This window comes from Ambystoma mexicanum, chromosome 9, assembly GCF_040938575.1.
Source record: "Ambystoma mexicanum isolate Mex_15411 chromosome 9, UKY_AmexF1_1, whole genome shotgun sequence".
NCBI lineage: Eukaryota > Metazoa > Chordata > Amphibia > Caudata > Ambystomatidae > Ambystoma > Ambystoma mexicanum.
Genome location: NC_090931.1, coordinates 1,218,572,289 through 1,218,584,341, shown reverse-complemented (window position 1 = coordinate 1,218,584,341; position 12,053 = coordinate 1,218,572,289). Strand labels below are relative to the sequence as shown.

Here is a 12,053-nt window from a genome sequence, read left to right as displayed (position 1 = left end):
CAGGCACCAGTCTATATGTGGCACTTAGCACAAAGTTGCCAAACCTCTTCCAAAAGCAGGTAGCCCAGAGGAGAAGGGTGGGAAGGGTGCGGTCAGGATGGCCATAGAGGAAAGGGAGGCTACAGTGCTGAAATACGTCCTGTAAGGTCCTAGAGTCTGAGGTGGTATACTGCCACTCCTTAACAAATAGGGACAAGCGCTCTCCCATATTAGTAAAGTGAGCAAAGTCCAAATAAAAGTGGGTTTGGAGCAGGGGCTACAAAGGAACCAGTGGAAGTGGCAATACTGCCTCCCTTGGCTCCTCTGCCACTACTTTGGCAGGTGAAATGCCACTGGGCATGTGTGCCAGAGAACGCTTGCCCTGTACAAAAGGTGGGTGAAAGGGGCTATGGACCGAAATTAAATGCCCTAAGTTGCAGAAGCAAACTACCTGTTGGACAGGTAATTCCAAGGACATATCTCTGGAGTCCTTTAACTTCTCCAAAAACTCTCTGGATTTCAAAGAAAACAGGTTGGTGAAATCGAACAGCATGTCAAGAAACTTTGCCTGAACATCCAGGGCAAATCCAGAAGTACTAATTCAGGAGTTTCTGCACAGAACAGCTGAGGCGCCCATAATATGAGCCACATAGTCTGCTGTGTCCAGGTCAGACTGCAGTATCTGCTGTGCTGCTTCTTTGCCATCCGCCACCAAAGAAGTAAACTCACCCTTCCTCTCTTGCATGGGGAGGCTCTTGGTAGCCTCAGATATCAAACTCCACAGAGTGTGGGTGTACTTGGACAGGACAGAGGTGGAATTCACAGCCTGCAAAGCCACACTGCCAGAAATAAAACACCATGTGACGCATGGTGTCAAGCTCTTTGCTCTCCCTGTCTTGGGGCAAAGAAGGAAATGAAGCCAACTTTGACCCAGCAGTATAAACCTGCACCACCAAGCTCTCCGCAGGCCAACGCCTTCAGGAAATCAAGCTTTGGAGAGGAGCCCAAACTACTGGCCTCCCTCAGCTCAGTGGACAGCACAGACAGACGCACACCTTAGATGCAGAAATCCTCAACGAAGTTCTCCACCTCCCCAGAATCGAAGAGTTCAACAAATATGGAATGGGGAATTGTCTTCATCAAAGATCTGACCAATCTTTTCTATGTCTGGACTACATGAAATTGGAGCAACATCCAGTGTGCTACAAGGAATCCGGTGATTCGGCTTTGATGCCTCAAGACATAGCCAAGTGGCATTGATGAGTAGCAGTCTCCATAGTTTGGGCAGGAACCGAGTCAGTAGGTGTGTTCTGTGGTTGTGGACCCAAGAGGCCTCTGCCGGCTTCAAGAAGTGCAGCGGGACCTGGCTCTGCCAACGTTGTCATGGCCGAAACTGGAAGGATTCTCACTGCTCCAGTGGGAGAAGCAAGTGGGTTAAAGTATCTGAGCAATAGGTGGTGATTCCTCAGCGGTATGTTAAGCATCGCCGAAGCAGGAGCGACCACTCCTTTTTCTGTAAGAAGAATGTCAATGCAAGATGCCACTTGGAGAGGGACATCTTCTGATGCTTCTTTTACTGTTTGTCAGTCCGTGAAAAACCCTCCTCTTCAGGCTGCTTAAGGAAACCTGCATGCTTGGATGAAGGCACAGGCGCTCGTTGTTAGGATTGTGGGGGATCTGGGGTTATATGGGGGCCTCTGCAACCGTAGCCACCAAGCACAGGCTAATATAAGGCCTGGAGATGTATGGTGCTGTGGCCACCGACAGTGCTGAGACTTCATTTTCCAGAAGGACAGGGAACGGCGTGTAGTTCAACAAGCGGCTGAACGTACTTAACTTAGCTTCTGCCCTTGCCTCGGTGCTGGTTATTTTGTTCCAGGTGGGCACGGGTGGAGAGGTGAGTGTGACGCTCGGCGTTGGAAGCGCCCATTGAATTATCTCCACACGAAGCCAGTACGCCAAAGCAGGGGAGAACGGAGAAACGTTGTTGACAACCTGTAAACCCAGGGAAGGAGGAAGTGTTACTGGGTTGCCAAAAAGCATATTTCAGTCTGCTGAAACAGTATAAACAACCGGTGAACCTAAAGGAAGCAAGTGGGTTATCAAGTGGCCAAATAAAGTGAATCACTTATCGAAAATGCAGCATGAGGGAAACGGCACCGTTGCTAAAGAAGTGAGAGCATTTGTAAAGCAAGTTGTTCATGGGTTATTAAACCCTAAGTTGAAAGAAAGAGTGACTCGCATAATTAAGTCCTGGTAAAGAAGTATGCCAGGTGAAGTTAAGTATCTGCAAAACAAAATACGTGTGTAATACAAAAGTGAATCATTTAACAAAGTCCTGGCAGAGAAATATACCACATGAAGTTTAGTAATGGTGTAACAAAGTCCTGGCAGGAGAGTGTACCACGTGAAGCAAAGTGTGTATAATAAAACCCTTGCAGGAGAGTATACAAGGTAAAGGTTGATCTATGTATAATAAACTCCTGATAGGAAGCTGCACCAGGTGAAAAGAAAATTAAGCATTATGTGAGAAGACCTGGTGGGAGAGTGTCCCAGGTGAAGACAAAATACCTATTGTAAAGAACTTCAAGGAAGGCCATGTCCTTGAATTAATAAACTGTTGTGGAATTGTATAGATGAAACGAGAGCCTTTAGGAAGAGACAGTCCCTTGGGAATTGTAACGTATACAATGGGAAGAGAAAGTTTGGGGAAGGGAGCCGATACCCCAAGAGAAGCAAAGCATACCAAGGGGAGAGAGGAATCCTCTTGCAACCCAAGTATTCTTTTTGAAGTGGTGTAACTTAAGATAAAGAATCCTAGGAAAGAAGTTGATCCCTTGAACTGTGAACATTTTTCGTTGGAAACACTTTTGTTGAATTTGAACTTCTGTGTTGAACTTGAACATTTGAGCACTTGAAAATCTCAAGAGTCAATACCCTTATACATTGAAGTTGGAGGGCGCTAGAGGGCCATCCAAGATGGCCGCATCTATGTGAGCTCTGTGCAACCCGGAATAAATCCTGAGCAATCCTTCAAGTTTCGGTGCTCTCCCGCTCTGACCGTGCATCAATTCTGCTGGCAGTGTGACCCCCTGCCACCAGCGAAATCCGGATCAAAATCGGCGTCCAAGAGCCCCAGAAACCCGCCATACGACTTTGGGACCCGAGGGCCGCAGTGAGGCATTACCGGTAGCCGAGTACCCGGGACCATCCACAAGGCCGGGTGAAATCTGAGCCAGGAGAGGTGAGTTGGCCCCAACCCTTCTGGCGAGATCGAAGTGGAAACGCCTTACTAAGTGCCGAAGTTGGGGGCCCCGCTTCGACCCCCCCCACATGACACGGACTGTTCGCCGAGCAGAGCCGCAGCCGCGGCGGCCACAGTCAGCTAACTGCAGCCGTGAGAGGTACAGGCGGTAGACCAGCTGGAGTGACACGCCATACCGTGGCTCTCCTCCCTGGCTGCGTAAGACAACAACGCCGGCGCGCCCGCCGCGGCAGACATCGCTCCCCTCCCAGTGCCGAGCGGAGGAAATTAAGTCTGGCAAAGAGACCCGGAGAGCACAACCAACTGACCCTGTGCGGAGCGGCAAATGTGAGCGCCCGAGGATTCGGACAGAGACCAAAGCGAGGATTACAAGCCCCTTTCCACGACACAGGTACGTTGCGCGCTGTGGGGGCCCACACAGTCTCCTGGAAGCACAGCGTCCACATCCGGACAGTCTCTAAAACCAAGCGTGAGGCCCCTTTAGCCAATCTTACCATTACCTCTCACCTCACGCCAGCCCGACAGGACGCACCCACCTGTTCCTCGGGCCACAGCTGAAGATGCCGGAACACAGCACCTGAATTAGGAACACTCCTAACACTGAGGAGCCGTCTGTGCAACACCACCTCGCAGGCCTTACCTGCTCCCCCCCCCCTTCAGTGCGAATACAGGCAACCTGAACTAACACTGGGATAACCATCCTCTATCCTCTAAAGTGAATCAGCTGGTCCCTGAGCTCTTGCACATAATGTGTACTACGCCCTCTACCTGAGGAGCAGCCGAGGCCACGACAAGCATCCACAGGCCCCAGATACCACACCGGGAGACCCCCGCCTAGCACAAAGAAAATGGGAAAACAGATAGGTCACAGTGGTAGCTGAACTTTGAGTCCGGCTCAGCCTCTAAGACCCCAGATTGCTAGAGGAACCAAAGCCCCCGAGGGACATCTCACTCCAAATGAATGAGGGGTCGTGCTCTACAGACATCAAAGAACTCCTGCTAGATCTGAAAGTAGGTATAGGGAGCCTGAATAACAAGATGTACGGCCTCTCCTCTAAAGTCGATCTCCTACAACATCGTTTGGACACCCATTCAGAACGCCTGAATGAGGTTGAACACCGCGTGTCCAAGCTAGATGACGGCACAGGAGCTCTAGCAACCAGAGTAGCCCAGAAAAAGACCCAAATGAAGGCAGCAAACGCTCGGAGTGAAGATTTGGAGGGCCGCTCACAGTGCAATAATATTAGAATTGTCCGAGCGAGAGAACACCAACCTCAAAGGAAAATGGAAGACTTTGTTGAAGCACTATGTACCACCCTTTTTGGGCACGAGGCCCTTTCGCGCCTCTTCGTCGTGGAGAGAGCACATAGAATCCCATCATCCAAACCCATCCCAGGAGCTCCCCCAGGCCTATTATCGCAAAATTGCTCAATTACAAAGACTGTGATGCAATTCTCAGACTCGCCAGGGAACAAGGAGAGCTACACCACGACGGTGACAAAATCCATTTCTATCCTGACTTCTCACCTGCGGTGCAGGCACAAAGAAGATCCTTTACCTCCACTAGGCAAAGGCTCAGAGAAAACCAAATAGCCTACTCCATGCTCTTCGCGGCGCAGCTCAGGGTGCAACACGACGGAAGAGTCCACTTTTTTCAGACACCTGAGGAAACAAACGCATTCCTGGATCAAGCAGGGTGTCCCGGGCTGAACCCTAGTTATGCACAACCCCAAAGAGGTAGTAGCCAGAGGAATCCAACGTAGTGCACCATGGTCATCGGCGGGGGGCAAAACCCACCTATAAAGATCTGCAATCTAACCGAAACCAAAACTAGAGTTAAACAGTTCCGGGGAAGCACAACTTGGGAAGCCCCTAGTGCCTCGCGCACAGCACGGGTTCGATCAACAGTTCAAGGTTGAAAAGGGGGGGGGGGTGGACATGCATCGATGCGGTCCGCATCCCGCTCAAGTTACTCAACAGGCGAGTTGGGGATTGCCCGTGTAAGGAAGGACGATGGAGAACGGGGTGGGAAATGTGCCTCCTGGTTGCTAAACCCCGCCAGCCCTCAGGACCCTACATCACTCCTGCAAGCCACCAAGCCGCTCGCAAACAGTCCTCAAGGTACAGCCACCACAGTGCCCTGTGACTCCATGGACCATACCACACACACTGTGCCTAAATAAGAAACTCAGATGCACCATTCAAAGTAGCCACATGGAACATCAGGGGAGGTAACCCCGCCTCCAAAACAAGGAAAATCCTTCAATACTTGAAGAGGCATGAAGTAGATGTGGCTATGATCCAAGAAACGCATCTCCTCCCTGGGAATGAATAGCGCTGGGTTGTTCACGCTCTGCCGTTGCTCTGAAAGTCAGAAGTTCCTCCTTGAGGGCTGCTAGGGTGCAAGGATCATTTGTAGCGGAGTATTGAAGCTCAAGATTTTTTTAAACGGCCTTCACTAGCGGTGAGTTCTCGTCTAATCAATTTGAGGATGCCGTTCTCTTTGGCCAAGCATACACCCCTGATGTAGCACTTTAGCGTTTCCCAGAATGTAGCCATCGAGGAGACCGTACCCTGGTTTGTTTCTATGAAAGTAGAGATCTCGGCTCGTAGCTCGGATGCAAACACATGATCTTGTAGTGGGCCTGGCTTGAATCTCCAATGTCGCAGGCGTGGTAGGTATAGGTGGGAATGCAGTTGAGGATCACCATAAAGTGATCTGAGAGAGTTTTAGGGAGGATCTGGCCCAGACCCCAGCGGAGAGGGCCACTTGCCGATGACAGTAAGTAATCTATCCTAGAGCTTGTATTGTGCACCACTGAGTGGAAGGTATAGTCGCGATTTTCCCAATTGCTGTGCCTCCACACGTCCACGAGGTCAAAGGCGTTGCAGATTTCTTGCACCTGCATGCTGGCTTTAGACATTGGCAGAGCTGCAATGTGTGATCTATCTTTTGAAGGGTCAAGGGTAGTGTTCAGATCCGCCCCCCACCCCAGATGATTGAAGCAGGGTTTTTTCCTGCAAGGTGTGTAAAAACCCAATCGAAATTATTCGCTCCATCCAACGTGGTTCTCGCTACGTACGAGATTTGGAAGAGGATCACTCAAAAATATTGGGCCTCATTACAAGTACTCCGGTCCGGAATGCGGTGATTCTGTGACGACGGTAATACAGTTTCCGCGTCCGCAAGGTTGTGGAAAGATCAGCCGATCACAGCCTGTCGGTCGCGCGCACCACACGGATACGGAAACTGTATTACTGTTGTCACGGAATCACCCACGGAAATGGGCATAGCGCCCCCACAAGCAGTGTAAAAACCGTGTCCGCCGCCGTCTTCACGGACACGGAAATACCATGACCACCAAAACCGGAAATAGAGAGGCGGCCATCATATAAAGCACAATCCACTGCCATCCAGAGTCAGCACAGGCTAAATATGCACACTGAGAAGCCAAAAAAGACCACCAGCATGGCAGCCAGGATCCCTGCCCAGAGACAACGCAAACAGCGCTTCAGTGAGGCGGAGCTCACTGTATTGGTGGACCACATAGTGCAGCATGCTGAAATGCTGTTTAGCGCAGATCAACGGCGTGCAACACAGCAGTGCAGGAAGGATGTGTGGGCCGAAGCTGCATGCAAGTTCACAGCTGTGGGCATGACCACAAGGAGCGTTAAGGACTGCCACAAGAGGTGGGACGACCTCAGGCTGAGGGTGCGAAACCTTATCGCAACACATCGGCAACGCAGCAGTGACACAGGTGGAGGGCCCCCTTCACCACTGAGGCTGCAGACATGGGGGGAGCGCTGCAGCAGTGTCCTCCACCTTGAGCCCATCCATGGGATTGGGGATGCTCAGGCAGGAGTGAGCCCACCTGCAGATGCTGGTAAGTGCACACATATGAATGGCATATGACTATTTGTTGAGGTCAGGAGTGAAGGACCCATTAACAACCCCCCCCCAGCCAGTGCATGAGTGCCACAAAGGACCCATTAACAACCCCCCCAGCCAGTGCATGAGTGCCCCAAAGGACCCATTAACAACCCCCCCACCCCCAGCCAGTGCATGAGTGCCCCAAAGGACCCATTAACAACTCCCCCAGCCAGTGCATGATGCCCCGAAGGACCCATTAACAACCCCCCCCCCCCAAGCCAGTGCATGAGTGCCCCAAAGGACCCAATCATGACCAGACGATGAGCAACATGCCTACAATACATGGCTGTCAACATTCATATGCGTGTAAATGCAAATGTTCGCTGATCAACCTGTCTGTTGCATGTGATGCACCCATCAGGTACCACCACACAACTAATAGCATGCCCTCTGTGTCCCCACAGCCATTTCAAGTGACAGTGACAACGCACAACAGGCGCGGCAATCGGCACCTGCACGTGTGCAACCCAGCGCCCCTTCCCAGGAGGAAGACGCTAGCTGCTCTGCAACTCTGCCACCAGCTATATCTGGTACAGATGTACCGGCCACCAGCACCACAATCTCCACGCAGCCTGCTGCCACACAGGTGACACAGGCACCCATCATGCCCACACAAGCCACCCCAGAAAACGTCTGCACTGCGGAGGAGGCTGCAGGCAGTGACAACAGTGCCCCAGCACTGCAGTCTGACGTAGGGCCACAGGCGGAGGTGCCCAACCTGGATGATTTGGCAGCTGTACTCACGCAATAGCCACGTGCTTTGTACAGCATAGCGTTCCATGTACTGTGGAAATGTCGAATTCTGCAGAACCATTGAGTCATGTGTTGAGCCCGGGAAACGTGCGCAGCAATGTGTTATCACTTGTGCGGCATCACATACCATCTGTACATGCAGTGAGAGGTACTGTTTCCTATTGCGGTACACCATCTCGATAGCACGTGGTACTGTCAGCTCTATGTGGGTGCAGTCAAATGCACCTATGCAATTTGGCATGCCTGCAATGGCATGGAAGGCCAACTTGGTGGCAATGACCTCAGGAAGGTTACGGGGTAGGGAGATGTGTTCAGACATGGCGCAACAGGGCATCGAGTACCTGTACCAATATTTTAGAGAAACAGGGTCGTGATAGCCCAGGCAGCTTACCAACTGTGTGCTGATAAGTTCTGGTGCCAAGAAAATGCAGTAACGACACCACCTTCAGGAGGGGGAGGGGGTCGGTGGTGATGTCAATGTGGCTGCTGATGTCGTCCTCTATCATGGTGGTGATGTACAGGATTGTTGGACGGTCCAGCCAGTATAATGTGTGGATCCGTCCTGGGGTAAGGTTCCAGGGTGAGGCCCTGATGCGTGGTATTGCAGGCTGCCTGCGGGGTGGTGCCGGCTGGACAATATGGTTTGGCATGGGTACAGGGTTTGCTAAGTGCCGCCTGTGCCGCCTCCGCCTCTGCACCATTACTGCCATCATGTGCCCTGCTGCCTGTTGGTTCAGTAGCCCCAGTCCCAATGCTACTAGAGCTGCTGCCTGCATAGTTCTGTTTGGAGTTGGCCTGGGTGTGGCCCTTTTGTAGGCTCCCAGTGGCCTGCTGGATCCAGCTGGGCTCATTTGGTGCAACTGTGGCCTGATTCAGATCACCAGGCACTGTTTACCGTCATGTTCGCGGTGGCGGCGATACCGTCACCGTGGTCACGGTTTTAGCGACATTTTTGTGGCAGTGTTTCCATGTCCATGCTACTCCTAATGCTCGCTGTGTTTAGTATTGCCGGTAACGGGGAGGGGCGGTTCCGTGCAGGCGAAGTTTATGGGTGCCTTGACTCCGCAGTGGCGGTTTATGATGGTGCTATTTCCGGGTCCGTAGGGCATAATTTGGCGATCGCAGAAACGGTGCCGGTATGGTTACACCGGCAGCGTTAAGTCTGGACCGGAGTACTTGTAATGAGGCCCATTGTGTCCAGGTGAGATTTTCTCCCCTACTCCCAATTAAATTCATTCCTGGGATCCCCCTGACATCGGAAAAGGTCTTTCACCAATGGGTAGAGAAACTTCAGTTACATACTTTGGGAGACCTATTCAGTGGAGGAACATTCATTACACCCCAACAAGCAAAGGACAAGGGGAGCAGTACCTCCCTTGACACCTTCCTTTATTTCAGAACCAGATATACCCTCCAAGCCCTGTTCCCTACATTCCCCCAACAACCGCCAACATGGCACCTATTACATAACGTGATACAGGCACAAGGAGAAGGCAGGTAAGTCTCAGCCATCTAGAAATCTCTAATAACCGATACGGTCTCTATTAACACACGCATCAAAACAAGATGGGAAAGGTCCCTCCAAGCACCGATCCCAGACGAGGAATGGGCATACATCTTGAGGCAAACGCAAAAAATTGCTCTGAACTCTCGCCTTAAACAAATTCACTTTAACTTTCTGCACCAGACTAACTTCACCCCCGCAAAAAGAAAAACACATCCGGATTCACTAGCGACATGTGAAAGATGCGGAGTCACACCAGCTGACTTGTTCCACCTCGCTTGGGACTGCCCCATGCTAACACCATTCTGGTCTCAGATCCTCCAGACCGCGTCATCAATAATAGGGGGAGACCTACAACCCATCCCGATGGTGGCACTGCTCGGGACGACCAAGCAACTATCGCCCGCAATAAGGAAACTGGCGGGTGTGCTGATGACCTTAGCTCGCAGGAGAGTTGAGCTGTCTTGGGGCCGAAGACCGGTACCGACAGTGTCAAGCTGGCACAGGGACATTCTGTATTGCCAAGATGTGGAATCTGACTTTATCAAGATTTTATCACAACATGCCCGCCCTCCAGACATTTGGGGCCCGCTTGTGTCTTTCTTAATGAATGAGGCTGAAGAGACCGATTCCCACTCGCTGGGAGGGCAAAGTACTCAAGGCATTGATATATAACCTTCCTAAAAGCAGGACTTGGTACAGCTGGGACATATTTTGTAGAGTGTTAAAATCAGAGATGGAGTTTATGGTCTGTGTGGCGGGTGCGGGTGGGGGGGCATCGGGTCAGCGCATGTTTGTAACACCCTAATGTGGGTGAGTTTATTATGTTATAGATTGCGAGAAAATTCAAAAATAAAGTTTTAAAAAAAATAATACATTGAAGTTTAGTTAGAGTGTGAGGGCCAGAATAGGATTGTGGACACAGGACGGACCTTTTATTTGGACATTTTGGCACTGGATAGAGTCAGTTTTGTTGAGGTAGGGAAATTCGTCCTAGTTTAGGGATATTAAGGCATTTTCCAACCCCTTTTTATGGTAATAAAAGTTTGTAACCACAAACATGTATCCCCGTCTCATTTCCTCACAGTATGCAGAAAAAAAGAACAGGGACCAACGGGGCTGCTGCCCCCTTATAGCCCACCCCATAAATTGAATGATTCCACTTGAAGTGTGCCCAAAGATGCATAGCAGATGAGGTGCCGACTGCACCTGCTGGTGACTGAAAAAGTTTCCAAGGGCAGCTGTCGCAGGAGATGATACAAAGGTGAGGAATCTCTGAGAAGAAGAATCCATTACAACAAAAAAAAGTAAAATCAATGCCATGGAATGTTACCCACAGCAATTCCAGTACTTCTGAATAACTCAAAATCTTCCATCACTTATTGGATATGGATGAAAATAACGAAAACTGCTGATTGTTTCATTATATAGCCCCTTCATAGGAAGGGATGTTTTCATAAGCCAGTACTTGTTTGTAAACATGCTGCCTCCCAACTTCATTGTACTTACCAGTGCTGGTTCGAGGATTCTCACAAATTTCACAATATGGTAATAATGAAGCATTGCTGTAAGTGCATATAGCACAGTTCCAGGTTGTTTCCATAACTTTGTTCTTGTTTGTCGCAGAAGTTTGAAGGCCTTCGGAAAGCACCCGTACCCGCTTCTCTGTGAGAGAGGAGCTATCTTGACCACCCCAGGACTTTCTCTTAGGCATGTCATCCATTTTTGGCATGTGTCCCACAGATCTAAATCGTTTTGCTTCAGGTGTGTTCGTTTCTTCGCAGAAAATAGCATCCACATCAATGATTTCACTTCTATTCAAAGGCTCCTCTTGATGTACACAGTCTTGTACTATCTTTGAAGATTTTAAATGCTCATCTTTTTCAAATGATTCAGAAGAAAATGTCACAGACGCTTCACAAGAGATCATTTTGCGCTTTTTATCAGCATCACGCTTTGGTGTAAAGAAGGACCGGATATCATGCTGTTTTTCCTTCTCAAACTAAAGGAGAAACAAGCACACATTACTTACAGAACATTACTACAATCACTATATTATACATGAAACAGTAAAATTGGTAATTAGTGGCCATGGGCTCCATCGTGTTGCCCACTAATGACAAACATGTTTGTGTTTCCAGGCCAGCTTGCTGGCTCTACAGGTTGTAGAACTGTGAGGCCAGGAAACCAAGCAAGTTCTGCTCCTTTGTGTGGCCCTTGTTTGGAACTATGTGTCCTTTTAGCACTCTCTCCGCTGATCCATTAAAAAAATAGTAGCCCACTTGTTTGGCAAGAAAAACCTTTTACAAAATGATTGTAAAATATTTAGTTAACGCCAACAATATTACACATACAGTCCTTGGTGTAATTATTTCAGATTGAAATACATTTGTGTAAACGTAGAAATATAGTATTCAATATTTTAAGGGTTGGGGGAGAAAAACCAGTACTGGCACATTGGCTGACAATGACAAAAGAAATGAAGTTCCCATTAGTAGTGAACTCCCGTAACCCTCACACTTTCACAGGCCAAATAATAAGCCAAGTATTTAACATATGATTTTCAAGGAAACACTCAATGTCGGTTTGATTACTCAATAGATGCAATAATTTAGACAACT

At 49.6% G+C, this 12,053-nt stretch overlaps 1 protein-coding gene across 4 annotated transcripts in view; it reads right to left on the bottom strand.

Annotated features, from left to right (window-relative positions):
• Nucleotides 1-12,053, bottom strand: part of ZRANB3 (zinc finger RANBP2-type containing 3) — a 2,038,675-nt gene that overhangs the window by 724,431 nt on the left and 1,302,191 nt on the right. For all 4 annotated transcript variants that reach the window (XM_069616553.1, XM_069616555.1, XM_069616554.1 and 1 more), the window contains one exon: nt 10,942-11,434. In XM_069616553.1, coding sequence (XP_069472654.1) covers nt 10,942-11,434 — 493 coding nt within the window. The remainder of the gene's footprint in view (nt 1-10,941; nt 11,435-12,053) is intronic.